Source organism: Hylobates moloch, unplaced genomic scaffold (assembly GCF_009828535.3).
Source record: "Hylobates moloch isolate HMO894 unplaced genomic scaffold, HMol_V3 SCAFFOLD_5, whole genome shotgun sequence".
NCBI lineage: Eukaryota > Metazoa > Chordata > Mammalia > Primates > Hylobatidae > Hylobates > Hylobates moloch.
In genome coordinates, this window is record NW_026652280.1 from 99,213,732 (window position 1) to 99,229,436 (window position 15,705).

At 49.1% G+C, this 15,705-nt stretch overlaps 1 protein-coding gene across 3 annotated transcripts in view; it reads left to right on the top strand.

Annotated features, from left to right (window-relative positions):
• UBQLN4 (ubiquilin 4) overlaps positions 1-15,294 on the top strand; it is a 22,339-nt gene extending 7,045 nt beyond the window's left edge. For 2 of the 3 annotated variants that reach the window (XM_058439178.1, XM_032154210.2), the window contains exons 6-11: positions 3,352-3,577; positions 4,660-4,799; positions 5,337-5,420; positions 5,586-5,701; positions 5,902-6,088; positions 14,015-15,294. In XM_058439178.1, the coding sequence (XP_058295161.1) occupies positions 3,352-3,577; positions 4,660-4,799; positions 5,337-5,420; positions 5,586-5,701; positions 5,902-6,088; positions 14,015-14,491 (1,230 nt within the window). In that variant the 3' untranslated portion in view covers positions 14,492-15,294. Of the gene's footprint in view, positions 1-3,351; positions 3,578-4,659; positions 4,800-5,336; positions 5,421-5,585; positions 5,702-5,901; positions 6,089-10,127; positions 11,955-14,014 lie in introns of those variants that run through there. The other variant, XM_032154211.2, reaches the window with a different exon arrangement.
• The last annotated feature ends 411 nt before the right edge of the window (positions 15,295-15,705 follow it).

Below are 15,705 nucleotides of genomic sequence, written 5' to 3' on the forward strand. Positions count from 1 at the left end.
AAAAAAAAAAAAATTCAAAAGTTACACAAAGTAAACAAAAGGGTATTCCAAAAAAGTATGGAAAAGTATACAGGCTAAAAAAAGGTTTACAGAAGGGATCCCTCTGTTTCCATCTCCCAGCCAGCTCTTTTCTACCTCAGTGGTAACTAATGTTGTTAGTATTTTGTTTATTTTCCCAGACATATTTAATATTTGCAAATAAGACATAGGTAGAGTTGTAGCCTTTACAAACCCCTCCCCTCTCCTTTTTCTCTCCAGAGGTAACTACTACGCTGAAGTTGAAGTTGGGGTTTATCATTCTGATTCTTTTATTACCTATGTATATGTCTATAAATGTCTATATGTTATCGTATTTTTAAATATGAGGTGGTACCATACTGGTCTGCTGGTCTTATTATTTTAACTTGTTTTTTTTTTTTTTTTTTTTTTTTTTTTTGAGACAGTCTCACTGTTTTGCCCAGGCTGGAGTGCAATGGCGCGATCTCAGCTCACTGCAACCTCCACCTCCTGGGTTCCAGCGAGTCTCCTGCCTCAGCGAGTAGCCAGGACTGCAGGCGTGCACCATCACGCCTGGCTAAGTTTTGTATTTTTTAGTAGACACGGGGTTTCACCATATTGGCCAGGCTGGTCTCGAACTCCTGACCTTGTCATCTGCCTGCCTCAGCCTCCCAAAGTGCTGGGATTACAGGTGTGAGCCACCGCACTTGACCGTTTTTTTTGTTTGTTTTTGTTTTTTGTGAAGGAGTCTCACTGTTTCACCCAGGCTGGAGTGCAGTGGCGCGATCTCGGCTCACTGCAGGCTCTGCCCCATGGGGTTCACGCCATTCTCCTGCCTCAGCCTCCCGCGTAGCTGGGACTACAGGCGCCTGCCACCTCGCTCGGCTAATGTTTTGTATTTTTAGTAGAGACGGGGTTTCACCGTGTTAGCCAGGATGGTCTCGATCTCCCGACCTCATGATCCGCCCTCCTCGGCCTCTCAAAGTGCTGGGATTACAGGAGTGAGCCACCGCGCCTGGCTTTTTTTTTTTTTTTTAATACAACTTTTAAAAATGTTTTGTGTTTTTGGTTTGTTTTGTTTTTTTGAGACGAAGTCTCCCTCGTTGCCCAGGCTGGAGTGCAATGGCGTGATCTCAGCTCACTGCAACCTCCACCTCTTGGGTTCAAGTGATTCTCCTGCCTCAGCCTCCCGAGTAGCTGGGACCACAGGCGCCCGCCACCACGCCCAGCTAATTTTTTTTTGTATTATTAGTAGAGACGAGGTTTCACCATGTTGGCCAGGCTGGTCTTGAACTCCTGACCTCAGATGATCCACCCACCTCGGCCTCCCAAAGTGCTGGGATTATAGACGTGAGCCATTGTGCCCGGCCTAAAACCGAGAAACTTTTAAAATATTTATTTCATTTAAAAATGACAATTTATTACAAGTTGGCGGGGCGTAGTGGCGCATGCCTGTAATCTCAGCATTTTGGGAGGCTGAGGCAGGTGGATCACCTGAGGTCAGGAGTTTGAGACCAGCCTGGCCAACATGGCGAAACCCTATCTCTACTAAAAATACAAAACTTAGCCAAGCGTGGTGGTGGGCGCCTGTCGTCCCAGCTTCTCAGGAGGCTGAGGCAAGAGAATCGCTTGAACCCTGGAGGCAGAGGTTGCAGTGAGCCGAGATTGTGCCATTGCACTCCAGCCTGGGCAGCAGAACGAGACTCCATCTCAAAAAAAAAAAAAATTTATTACAAGTTAACATAAATAACATTATTTTGAAAAACAACTTTATTTTCCAAAACAAACAAAACTGTAGAGGAAAGTGTGGACTTGTTTTACATTTTTGTAGTTCTCTTTGATATCTAGCTTACTACAAGACAGCTGGTTCTCAGATCTGCATTCAGTTTGCAATGTCACATGTCATGTAGACTTTGGAAAACACTGTATCCTCATGAGAGAATAAGAGTGAAAAAGACAAATTCATGTCTTAGAATTATGAAAACAGTTTTAATGCTTGCAGGGGTCCCAGGACCACACTTTGAGAACTGTTGTATTAGAGGAGTATTATAAGCATTAGAATAAATGTGTCAGGCACATAGTAGGTGCTCAATAAATGATGGTTGTTATCACTGTGCGTAGTTCAGGAAAAGAAATTTCATCCTTAGAGTGTACCAGGAAGAATAAAGCGAGCCCAGAACAAGCTGGGGTGAGGTGCTAGGCAGTTATCAGAACAAGAAATCTGAAACAGGCACAGAGGCTGAAACCATGGTGCATGAACCCTGGCCTGTGAGCTCTGTTATCTGAACAGGATCTGGTGAGGTGAAGGAAACAGCTCAGAGTAGGAGAATCCTCGGTTAGCCCCAGTCCCCATGACCCAGTTTGAATAAACAGGAAAAGCAGCTCAATATGAAACCCTATCGTGGGGAGGGGCTGAGGTAGGACCACCTGGGAACTCAGGAAAGGGAGCTGCTGAGCTCTTAGACCACGAGAAAGGCTGAGTAGGGAAAACTGAGTCTGGGACTCCCTCAGCCAGAGCTCTGTGCTAGGTGCTGGAGGGGAGGAGGTTCCGGTGTTGCCTTTGGGAAGCACACCATCCCATGGGGTATGGACCTGAGATATCCTGGGGAGCACAGTGAGGAGCATGGTAGGGCGAGGGGGACCAGAAGTAAACTGAGGCCTGTTCATCTGAAGTAGCCAGTGTGCAGAGGTAGGGTTTGGAGCAGGAGGGGAAAACCTAGAAAGGGCATATTCTGCCAGAGGTGTGTTCTGCTAGGGGCCGCCACTGTGGTGTGCCTGGATGGACAGAGAATGCCAGGTAGGGGACCTGGGGAGTGAGGGAAAGGTTCTGGGGAGCTAGAATTAGTCCAGGGAGGCTGGGGAAAGGGAAGATCGGGGTTCAAGTAGAGAGCCAGGTTTGACAGCCCACTCCCATTAAGCCAGTAGTTAGTTATTGAGCACCTACTAGTGTCGGGGCTGGGGGTGCACAGGCAAATCTGACATTGTCTCTGCGCCTTGAGGTACAGGAACACAAATATTTGGCTACACAGTGGGAAAACTGTGTGTAAAGTGCAGTGGGTTACATAGGAGATGATTAGAGACCAAATATTGAAAGCCACCAGTGGGGATGGGAAGTTTTCAATTATCTGAGAGGTTCAGTTATCCAGTCACTAGCATCAGCTAGCTCGCACCCTGTGGAGCAAGGAAGGAGCTATCCATTGTGGGGCAAAGAACTGAACTGAGGACCTCCAAGTGTCTTAGATCTCTCTCCCTTTTCTGGGGAAGGGGAGGCTATTAAGTGAGAGGAGAGAGTGGGCCTAGCCCTTGTCCCTGATTTGTTTCAGTCCTTAACCCAAAACCTTTCCCTCCTCCCAGTTTGGCAACAATCCCTTCTCTTCCCTGGCCGGGAACTCCGACAGCTCATCCTCCCAGCCTCTGCGGACTGAGAATCGAGAGCCCCTCCCTAACCCCTGGAGCCCCTCGCCCCCCACCTCCCAGGCCCCCGGGTCCGGTGGGGAGGGCACCGGAGGATCGGGGACCAGCCAGGTGCACCCGACAGTCTCGAACCCCTTTGGGATCAATGCGGCTAGCCTGGGGTCAGGTATGTCCTAGGATGGAAGGAGCTTAGTGGGGTCACCAGGGCAGCCCCTCTGCCCCAGGACTGAATGGGGTTCATACTGCTCCAGGATTTTGAAGACAGAGGTGAGACTATCGAGGCCACAGAGGGGGCTCTGCCGTCTGGGATAGTGACCGGGTGAGGGCTGGTTCTGGCCATGTCCTGTTATCCCTGGGAGTGACCTAAGTAATAGCTCATGAGTAAACCAGGCCCCGCTTCCTAAGCTCCATGAGCACCTCTGGTATTATCCAGTGTAAAAGGATCAGACTGCTGTGGGGAGAGGGGGCTGGAGAGGAATCAAGGCAGACCTGGGGAGAGGCAGATGTGAGGCTGAGGGAAATGGATGTGCAGGGCTTGCCATATACAGAAGAACAGGTTATGCACTGCACAACCCTAGAGGATGCTCCATTTATCTGGACTATGACTGTACACATGGCCTGGGGGATGTCTTCAGCAGATGCTCTAATTTCTCTGCACTCTGGGGGATATCTTGATTGGGAAAGTTCCTTCCCTCTGTGTGTTTTAGTTTCCTTATTTGTAAAATAAAGACTGGAACTTGATCCATGATTTTAAAATTGTGCTCCTGCATCCTGGAAAGGTCTTCATCTCCAGGATGAGGAAGGACACAATGGGAGAGGCTGCAGCCCTCCTGCCCCAGCTCCAGCCAGACCATTAACATACTTGGTTTCTGAGTGAGATTTGGCAGGAGGAAAGGGTCTCTGCTGCTAAGACAAGTTTGATCTAGATGGTATTTAATCATTTCTTTCCAAACTGGACATAATTTGAGCTTATGGCAGGAGAGTCCAGAGAGGCATAAATCGGACCCAGTTCCTAGCTGGCTTGTCCTTATCAAGTAAATGGAAAAGGGGCCAGGCCAAAGCAGGGCAAGATGACCTTGGACTTGGGAGAGACTTGGACTCATGCCACAATCCTAGGGTGCCCACTGGACCATTGCTTTTCTGAGTTTTGTAATCATTCGGTGTCTGAAGTAAGGTGATTGAAGTGAGGCCTTTGGTTTCCATCTGGACCCTTTGTCTCCTGTTTTCTTTTTTTCCACCTTGTCCTAGGGATGTTCAATAGCCCAGAAATGCAAGCCCTCCTCCAGCAGATCTCTGAGAACCCCCAGCTGATGCAGAATGTGATCTCAGCGCCCTACATGCGCAGCATGATGCAGACGCTTGCCCAGAACCCTGACTTTGCTGCTCAGGTATCATACCAGCATGAGGAGAGTATTGTTGGGGAGAGAGTTCCTCTTGGTTGGGGGCAGTTTCTTGTGGTCAACACACTGTGGAGCCAGACTGCCTGGGTTTGCATCCCAAGCTCTGCTACTTCCCAGCTGTGTGAGCTAAGCAAGTTACTTAGCCTCCCAGTTTCTTTATCTATAAGATGATAATAACAATAGTTCCTACCCCCTATAGTTGTAAGGATTAAATGAGTTAATACACGTTAAGTGCTTAGAACACAGCGTGTGACAGAGTAAGTTCTGTATACCTGGAAATGTTAGCTGTCCTCATCATCATCAGACCCAGGGCTGAGCAGCCTGACTCCTCATACTCTTCATTGCCCAGAGCATAGTTCCATTTCCTCTCACTGTCCCACTTAGGCCTTCAGGATACTTTGAGATCTCTGGAGAAGCTGGCCAGACTTCCTACAGTGGTAGGGGGTGCCGAGGGAGTCTGAGGCTGTAGGGGAATTCTTAGGGTGAAAAGGCCCAGGTCTCCCCCTGCTACCTTCACCCTGGCAGATGATGGTGAATGTGCCGCTCTTCGCGGGGAACCCCCAACTGCAGGAGCAGCTCCGCCTGCAGCTCCCAGTCTTCCTGCAGCAGGTGAGTGAGGAGCCTAGATGGGTGGAGGTTGAAGGCAAGGGGTAGTCCCTGAAGCCCAATGGGTGGAGATGAAGTTGGGGCAGAGCTTGACTCTGGACTCCTAGTTGAGGTTGTCTCCTCTTTCCTGCCACCTCTTGATGCCTTTCTCTGCTTATTTCCCACCAGATGCAGAACCCAGAGTCACTCTCCATCCTTACCAATCCCCGAGCCATGCAGGCATTGCTGCAGATCCAGCAGGGACTACAGACCTTGCAGACCGAGGCCCCTGGGCTGGTACCCAGGTGAGGGTAGGGGGGCAGGAGGGCAGCAAGGTTCTGGCAACTTCTCTCCTTCAACTCTTCTCTCTGCCACTCTCTCAGCATCCTTTGTGTCTCTGAGGGTCTGTTTTCCTGTTTCTTCCAACTGCTTTTCTTTCTGGATCTCACATTCTCATCCCTTTCTTAGATGCCATCTCCTACCTCTTGGTCTCTCTTGCCTACAGCCTTGGCTCCTTTGGAATGTCCCGGACCCCAGCACCCTCAGCAGGCAGCAACACAGGGTCTACGCCCGAGGCCCCCACTTCCTCACCAGCCACGCCAGCCACATCATCTCCAACGGGGGCTTCCAGCGCCCAGCAGCAGCTCATGCAACAGATGATCCAGCTTTTGGCTGGAAGTGGAAACTCACAGGTACATGAGGCAGTGGGGGTAGGTCCTGGGAGCACCACTTTGATCCTGGGAGGTTTCAAGGGAAGCAATAGAGTAGAGGCAGTAGGGCAAGCTTGGGAGTCAGGTCCTGTTCTGCCACTTGCTAGCCTTGGGCAGGTTACCGATCCTCCCTGAGTTCAGTTTGTGCAGATGTGAAATAGAGATGAGAAGAGTAATGGTACTTACCGTGTGCTACGTACTGTTCTAAATGCTTTAGATTTCGGAGCTCATTTACGACTCATTTACCACATTCCTCACAATAGCCTCATGAGAAAGCTATTATTATTTCTATGTTAAAGATGGGGAAAACTGAGGCCCGGAAAGGTTAAGTGGCTTACTCACTTACATAGCTAGTAGATAATGAAGCCAAGACTCAAACCCAGGCATTCTACCTCCAGAATTTACACTATACCATTTTTGCTTATGTCAAAGGATCCTTTTGATAATTAAAGCAGCCCCCATCTCCGAGACTCTGGGGAGGGGGATTCTGTGAGGTAACCAAAGCCCTGGGAAAGTCAGGGCCAGGGCCTGGCAGGAGGGGCAGGGATGACCTACCTCGAGTGAGCCTCTTAACCTTTCTCTGACCTCTGCGACTCATCTGGAAAAGCCATTCAACCAAAATGTATGTTTACCCAGCTTTGTGCAAGGCACGAGAGAGCTAAACTAGGTGGTGTCCAGTCCAGGTGCAACCCAAGTTAAATTCTGTGGACTGGCCGGGCGCGGTGGCTCACGCCTGTAATCCTAGCACTTTGGGAGGCTGAGGCAGGCGGATCATGAGGTCAGAGATTGAGACCATCCTGGCTAACATGGTGAAACCCCATCTCTACTAAAAAATACAAAAAAAAAAAAATTAGCCAGGCGTGGTGGCAGGCGCCTGTAGTCCCAGCTACTCAGGAGGCTGACGCAGGAGAATGGGGTGAACTCGAGAGGCGGAGCTTGCAGTGAGCCAAGATGGTGCCACTGCACTCCAGCCTGGGTGACAGAGCGAGACTCCATCTCAAAAAAAAAAAAATTATATGGACTGTGATGGGAAGCAACAAGCAGCACTGAAAAGGGCTTTCTTTTTTTTTTTTTTTTTTGAGACAGAGTTTTGCTCTTGTTGCCCAGGCCAGAGTGCAGTGGTGCAACCTCTGCCTCCCAGGTTCAAGCGATTCTCCTGCCTCAACCTCCCGAGTAGCTGGGATTACAGGCACGTGCCACCACACCTGGCTAATTTTTTTGTATTGTTAGTAGAGATGGGGTTTCACCATGTTGTCCAGGCTGGTCTCAAACTCCTGACCTTAGGTGATCTGCCTGCCTCGGGCTCCCAAAGTGCTGGAATTATAGGCGTGAGCCACCGCACCCATCCAGAAAGGGCTTTTATACTGCAAGTCAGGGGGCCTAAGTGACTGACTTTCTCTGTGACCCCAGGCAAGTCCTGTCTTTTCTCTGGATCGAACATTGTTCCTTTCAACACCAGGTGGACAGTGCTTGCTGGTCTCTTTCTAGCTATAAGAGTCTTTTGTTCATAATCAAGGCTTGTGCTTTCCAAATACCCCTTGGGCAAACATTTACAGGAGATAATTAGAGGAATGACAAGAATGAAAAGCCAGGCTAGCCAGGCGGTGGCTCACTTCTGTAATCTCAGCAATTTGGGAGGCCAAGGCAGGCAGATCACCTGAGGTCGGGAGTTCAAGACCAGCCTGACCAACATGGAGAAACCCCATCTCTACTAAAAATACAAAATTAGCTGGGTGTCGTGGCGCATGCCTATCATCCCAGCTACTCAAGAGTTGAGGCAGGAGAGTCACTTGAATCTGGGAGGCAGAGGTTGCAGTGAGCCGAGATCATGCCATTATACTCCAGGCTGGGCAACAAGAGCGAAACTCCATCTCAAAAAAAAAAAAAAAAAAAGCCAGGCCAGGAGTGTGGCTCATGCCTGTAATCCCAGTGCTTTGGGAGGCTGAGGCAGGGGACTGCTTGAGGCCAGGGTTTCAAGACCAGCCTGGGCAACGCAGGGAGACCCAGTCTGTAAAAATTTTTTTCTTTTAAAAAAAAGGCTTAGTGCAGGCTGGGCATGGTGGCTCATGCCTGTAATCCCAACACTTTGGGAGGCCAAGGCGGGTGGATCACTTGAGGCCAGGAGTTCAAAACCCACCTGGCCAACATGGTGAAACCATGTCTCTACTAAAAATACAAAAATTAGCCGGGCTTGGTGGCATGCGCCTGTAATCCCAGCTACTCAGGAGGCTGAGGCAGGAGAATCGCTTCAACCCGTGAGGCAGATCACGCCACTGCACTCCAGCCTGGACAACAGAGCGAGGCTCTGTCTCAAAAAAAAAAAAAAAAAAAAAAAAACCTAGTGCAGTGGCTCATGCCTGTAATCCCAGCAGTTAGAGAGGCCAAGGCAGGAGGATCACTTGAGACCAGCCTGGGCAACATAGCAAGACCCTTTCTCTGCTAAAAAAATTTTTTTCTTTATTTTTTATTTTATTTTTATTTTTTTTGAGATGCAGTCTCACTCTGTCCCCCATGCTGGAGTGTTATGGAGTGTTATGGCACAGTCTCGGCTCACTGCAACCTCCGCCTCCCGGGTTCAAGCAATTCTCCTGCCTCAGCCTCCTGAGTAGCTGAGACTACAGGCTCCTGTCACCACGCCCAACTAATTTTTGTATTTTTAGTCTCGGGGTATCACCATGTTGGCCAGTCTGGTCTCGAACTCCTGACCTCAGGTGATCCACCTGCCTCAGCCTCCCAAAGTGCTGGGATTACAGGCATGAGCCACCACGCGCTTTTTTTTTTTAAAGATGTACTCTGTCGTCCAGGCTGGAGTGCAGTAGCGCAATTTCAGCTCGCTGCACCTCTGCCTCCCGGGTTCAAGCGATTCTTCTACTTCAGCCTCCCGAGTAGCTGGGACTACAGGCATGCGCCACCATACCTGGGTAATTTTTTGTGTTTTTAGTAGACATGGGGTTTCGCCATGTTGGCCAGGCTGGTCTTGAACTCCTGACCTCAGGCAAACTGCCTATCTTGGCCTCCCAAAGTGCTGGGATTATAGGCATGAGCCACCATGCCCAGCCAAAAAAAAATTTTTTTTAATTAGCTGGGCAAGGTGGTACACATCTGTAGCCCCAGCTACTCAGGAGGCTCAGATAGGAGGATCACTTGAGCCCAGGAGATAGAGGCTGCAGTGAGCTATGAGTCGGCCACTATATTCCAGCCTGGGTGCAAGACCCTGTCTCAAAAAAAAGGAAATACTTCTCTTTTATAAGTAACTGTTGATCAGTGAAACAAAATTAAATAGCTTCTTAACTGGAACCCTTCTCTAGCCTTTCATATGGCTGTACATGTGATGACTATTAGGAGGGGCCTTGGAGGTCATGCTTAGTATGCATCTTATTTGACCACAGAGCATTTGGCTTTTGGAGTGCCTGTTAACATCTCCAGTGTTTATGGAAAGTAATGAGGAATATATGCTGATCTAGGCCTATCAGTTATCTTGAAAATCTAAAAAAAGATACCCGCCTGCCATATTGTTACACAGTTTTGTTTGTTTTTTTTGTTTTTGTTTTTGTTTTTTGAGACAGTCTGGCTCTGTTGCCCAGGCTGGAGTGCAGTGGCGCGATCTCGCCTCACTGCAAGCTCCGCCTCCCAGGTTCACGCCATTCTCCTGCCTCAGCCTCCTGAGTAGCTGGTACTACAGGTGCCCAACACCACGCCCGGCGAATTTTTTGTATTTTTAGTAGAGGTGGGGTTTCACTGTGTTAGCCAGGATGGTCTCGATCTCCTGACCTCGTGATCTGCCCGCCTCAGCCTCCCAAAGTGCTGGGATTACAGGCATGAGCCACCGCGCCCGGCCATTACACAGTTATTTAGGACTTGGGACCTAGGCTCCTGGGCCCCCATTTGCAGCTCATCTTCCCTGCCCTCCTGATTGACTCTGAGGATATTAGAGAAGACCTGCTGGTCTTAGAAACCCTTAATTCAAATAGGGCCCCCAAGATTGGTCCTGTGCCCACTTCACAAGGCCTGTCCCCTCCAGGTGCAGACGCCAGAAGTGAGATTTCAGCAGCAGCTGGAGCAGCTCAACTCCATGGGCTTCATCAATCGTGAGGCCAACCTGCAGGCCCTGATTGCCACAGGAGGGGACATCAACGCAGCTATCGAGAGACTGCTGGGCTCCCAGCTCTCCTAATCCCTCGGCCCATGCCTCCTGCCTCTCCCCTCCCTCGATGTCAGCATTTGGTTCTTCTATCAACCCTTACCCTCTGCAGCTTGTCTTCCCTTCCGTCTTCTCCCTCATCCTCTCCAAACAGCAGGGTGACTTTAGAGGCATGGGCTCCAACCCCTTAGCTCTGTCTGAGAATTATGGTTTTACTGCTACATCTCTAACAGAATCTTCTCTCCTGGTGTCCTTGAGCAGGGCTACTTAAACAGTTTTCACAATTTCATTGATTGACTCTACCTCCTTGCCCCACACCACCTTTTGCAATCTTTAAACTTTCAGTGGCTGTGCAGAGTCGAGGGAGGAACCAGCTGTCTGGTTTACTGGAACATAGTCTTCCATCTATACCACTAGGGTTTTGTCTTATGTTTACTTTTGGTAACTCTCTTCCTTCTTTTTCTCCCTACCCCCCAACCCCTAGCCCAACCAATGCTAGAATTTCTCGCTCTGAAGGAGGAGCAGGTGAAACAGGTGGTAATTTTCCTCCTCGGCCCCTATTCTGGTTCATTCAGCACTTTTTGGTAGGAACTGTTGGAAATTCCAGGGTAAGGAGGAAGACGCCTGTTCTCCCTGTCTGAAGAGGGAGATGAGACAGCCCTCTGGACAGGAATTAAACCCTGGACCAGCCCAGTGGAAATTGGTGTGAAAGAGGAGGGAATGAGATTATTCAGAGGAAGGGAATGGGGGAGACAGCCTGAGTAAAAAGGCTTGGAAGTTGGAATTAACAGTGGGGAGCAGAAGCACTCATAGCTCTTTTAGGCAGAAGAATCCAGGCCCAAGCTGGCAGAAGAGACTTAGAGATGCTAATGGAAATTAAACTGAAGAAAGGAGCTCAATGAAGCTAAGTGCCACGCCCCACAAGGGGTCATATTGGCTTTAGTTCCTCAAACACATGTGCTTATATGCACACACACACATTCCCATGGACCCAGGACTTGCTTGTGTCCGCAGGCACCAGTAATTTGAGCCCCCCTCAAAAGACATGAAGGGGGTTGGGGTCTGTGTGAGTAGTGGGGAGGTGCGTGTGTATCCGCATGTGTGCATACACTCTTAAGTTGGGTGGGAAGTGGATTCCTTGTTGGTTTCTGGTTCAGAGTGCTCTCCTACCACCAGAGACAAGTGGGTAAAAGGGTCAGTCCATTGCAGGAATACATATTCGGGAGAGCTAGGTCGCTTGGGGCTCTGGATACTGGGTAACCCAGAGGTAATGTGGGTACCCTTTCTGAAGCTGTCAGGGCTGTGACTAGCACCCTTATCACCCCTCACTGCCTTGTGGGAATAGTAGAGGGTTTTTTTCCTCCAGAGCCCCTGGTCTTTCAGTTCTTAACTATTTCCCTCCAGGCCAGAAAGTTTTCTTTGAGGAAGGAGAGGAGAGGGTGGCAATGATGCCTTTGATCTGGAATTGGACATTGCTGTGTCAGAGCAGAGAGGAGGCTCATATCACCTCTTCCCTCTCCTACTTGGCCCAGCTGCTTGGAGGACTGACCCCATGGCTGAGAATATGACAGCAAGAGGAACAGAGTTTGCTCCAAGTGGGAAAGGGTCCCAAGCAGTCTAGAGAAGATGTCTGTATGGCTTTCCCTCCCTACCTCCCCCAGCTCCCACACTGGCCTTTGTAAATAAATGGCGTGGTCTTTGTTGTGAGAGTGTGTTGGCGTTTGTTTTTTTGAGGAAGAGGCTGGCTGACGACAACTTCTTGGTTTTCCAGGGCAAGAATTGTGATCTAGAGGAATTTCAGGTTTGGTTCAGTTACTACAGATGTTAAGAAATATTAAAAGTGGCTGAGATCATGCCATTGCACTACGGCCTGGGCAATAAGAGTGAAACTCCATCTCAAAAAAACAAGAAATATTAAAAGGTTTTAGCCTGGCAACATAGGGAGACCTTGTCTCTAAAAAAAATTTAAAAATTAGCCAGGCATAGTGGTGTGGGCCTGTAGTCCCAGCTACGTGGGAGGCTGAGGCAGGAGGATCACTTGAGCCCAAGAAGTCAAGGCTCCAGTGAGCTGTGATTGTGCCGCTGCACTCCAGCCTGGGTGACAAAGTGAGACCCTGTCTCAAAAGAAAAAAAATATATATATAGAAGGTTAAGGGATAACTGATGATGGAAGTATCAATAATATATGACTTGGGAACGGGGAGGATTGCATTCTTCCATTGCCCATCCTTAGACCATTGGGTATCTGAGATCTCTTCCCCCACTTCCCCATAGGTCAGGTGTGGTAGAGGAAACTATGAATTGTAAGATTATTGCCTCCATCCTCTGATCTTTTGGCGAGATTGTCCTCCCCTTACCTTAGGTTAAAAAGCAAAACAAGGCTGGGCACAGTGGCTTACGCCTATAATCCCAGCACTTTGAGAGGCTGAGGTGGGTGGATCACGAGGTAGGAGCTCAAGACCAGCCTGGCCAAGATGGTGAAACGCTGTGTCTACTAGAAACACAAAAATTAGCCAGGCACGGTGGCAGGCGCCTGTAATCCCAGCTACTCAGGAGGCTGAGGCAGGAGAATCGCTGGTACCGGGGAGGCAGAGGTTGCAGTGAGCTGAGATTGTGCCATGCACTCTAGCCTGGGGGCAACAGAGCAAGACTCCGTCTCAAAAAAAAAAAAAAAATTCTTGCGGTCAGGTTTTATGCAAGTGAAGTTTGGTAGTTATTAATCTTGAGCTCAGACTAAACCTGACATTATCACTAATCATGTAAGTTTGAGGAAGTCTTTTCACACCTATGGTTTTATCTTTTGTACAGTGAAGTTATGGACTACAGTTCTGTGGAACATGAATAAGCCAAGAGTGGGAGGTTCCACTTTGATAATGGTAGACTAGATGCCTGAGACCAATACTCTCACTAGAAATTTTAAAATCTGGGAAAAATACATAAAAAATCTAAAAAGCATCAAAGAGTGAATAACACTGACTGGGAACCCAGAGGGGAAAGAAACTAAAGACTGGCTGCCTTTGACCTGGAGGCCAATTAGGAAAAGGTTGCTGAGAGGCTGAGCTGTGGTTTTTTGTTTGTTTGTTTTTCGTTTTTTTTTTTTTTTGAGATGGAGTTTCACTCTTGTCACCCAGGCTAGAGTGCAGTGGTGCAATCTCGGCTCACTGCAACCTCCCCCTCCCAGGTTCAAGTGATTCTCCTGCCTCAGCCTCCCGAGTAGCTGGGATTACAGGTGCCCACCACCACACCCAGCTAATTTTTTGTGTTTTTAGTAGAGATAGGATTTCACTATGTTGGCCAGGCTGGTCTCAAACTCCTGACCTCAGGCGATCCACCTGCCTCAGCCTCCCAAAGTGCTAGGGTTACAGGCGTGAGCCACTGTGCCCAGCTGATTTTTGTATTTTTAGTAGAGATGGGGTTTCACCTTGTTGGCCGGGCTGGTCTCGAACTTCTGACCTCAGGTGATCTGACAGCCTCGGCCTCCCAAAGTGCTGGGATTACAGGCGTGAGCCGTTGTGCCCAGCCCATGCCCAGCTAATTTTTATATTTTTTTGTAGAGACGGGATTTCACCATGTTGCCCAGACTGGTCTCAAACTCCTGGGCTCAAGCAAGGAAGGAAGGAGCAAGCAAATGGGATGTTCAGAGAGATAAAGTGGGGTAGGGATTGAATACATCTAGCAAAAAACAAAACAAAACAAAACAAAAAACTGGAATCATCAGGCTCACACATGCCATTCACAAAAATAAAATGTGCTTTATTTCTAAGCAGAAGGATTACACTCTCTGCTCTTCTGGCTTCTGCCCAGAGCTTTACTTGGAGCCCCATAGAGATCTGGACCATCACCCATTAGTGAAGCTCACAGCTGAGTCAGTCTCACCCGGGCTCCTCCTTGCTCCAGAGTCGGATGCCTTGTTTTCCTCCACTGACTTCTGCTTCCTGTGGCAGCAGCTACATAAGTATTGGCAAAACATGGACAGACTCCAGCCAGACAACTTGGTTTCATTGGTGGATAAGCTCAAGCTACTTTCCAAGATGCTCAGGTGCTCCTTGTGCCTCACTTGGCAGATTCTTGAGTCCGGGCATTGCCTCTGTCCTGTCCTAGGTGATTGCAAAGAGGTAGGGGGCCCCTCTGCCTGGTCCTCCTCCTCTTCCTCATCCTCCTTGTCCTCCTTGTCTTCCTCTTTCACCTCATTTTTCCTCATCTGGAGAATGCAAACCTTGTTCTGCTTCCACCTCTTCATCTGAACAAGGCTGGGATCTTCTTCCTTTGGGGAATCCAAGAGCAAGGAATGAAGCATGCTCGCCACCGACCCATCCTGTTACATATGGGACTTTGCGTCTGTCGTTGCGGGGGGAGGTGAAGTGCCGCAGAGAAGCATGGAGATCAGAGAGCAAACCTAAACCAATCGCCCATCTGTCTGTGAGAACTGAGCAGACAGCAGAGGTTAAAAAACACTGTCCTGGCCCAGAAGACACGTTCACTTAAAATACTAAAGACAAGCTACAAAGCAGTATCTGCAAAGGATACACAGGCATATCCTGAATGCACTAAATGTTCATTCTTTTTTTTTTTTTTTCTGAGATGGAGTTTCACTCTTGTTGCCCAGGCTGGAGTGCGGTGGTGTGATCTCTGCTTACTGCAACCTCCACCTCCTGGGTTCAAGTGATTCTCCTGCCTCGCCCTCCCAAGTAGCTGGGATTACAGGCGTGAGCCACTGCGCCCAGCCAAATGCTCATTCTTTTCAAAGGGTTGTAATGCAAATGTTTAGGTTAAATAAAGACTCATTTTGGCCGGGCGCAGTGGCTCACGCCTGTAATCCCAGCACTTTGGGAGGCCAAGGCAGGGGGATCATGAGGTCAGGAGTTCAAGACCAGCCTGCCCAATATAGTGAAACGCCCATCTCTACTAAAAAATACAAAAACTAGCCAGGCATGGTGGCACATGCCTGTAATCCCAGCTATTCAGGAGATTGAGGCAGGAGAGTCGCTGGGCTGCAGAGCAAGACTCCATCGCAAAAAAAAAAAAGACTCATTTTGGAAGCCAAATAATCGCCCATTAATTTTTTTTTTTTTTTTTTTGAGACAGAGTCTCACTCTGTCACCCAGGCTGGAGTGCAGTGGCACAATCTCGGCTCACTGCAAGCTCCGCCTCCCGGGTTCACGCCATTCTCCTGCCTCAGCCTCTCTGAGTAGCTGGGACTACAGGCGCCCGCCACCACGCCCGGCTAATTTTTTTTTTGTATTTTTTTAGTAGAGATGGGGTTTCACCATGGTCTCGATCTCTTGACCTCGTGATCCGCCTGCCTCGGCCTCCCAAAGTGCTGGGATTACAAGCGTGAGCCACCGCGCCCGGCCTTGTATTTTTAGTAGAGACGGGGTTTCACCGTGGTCTCGATCTCCTGACCTCGTGATCCGCCCGCCTCGGCCTCCCAAAGTGCTGGGATTACAAGCGTGAGCCA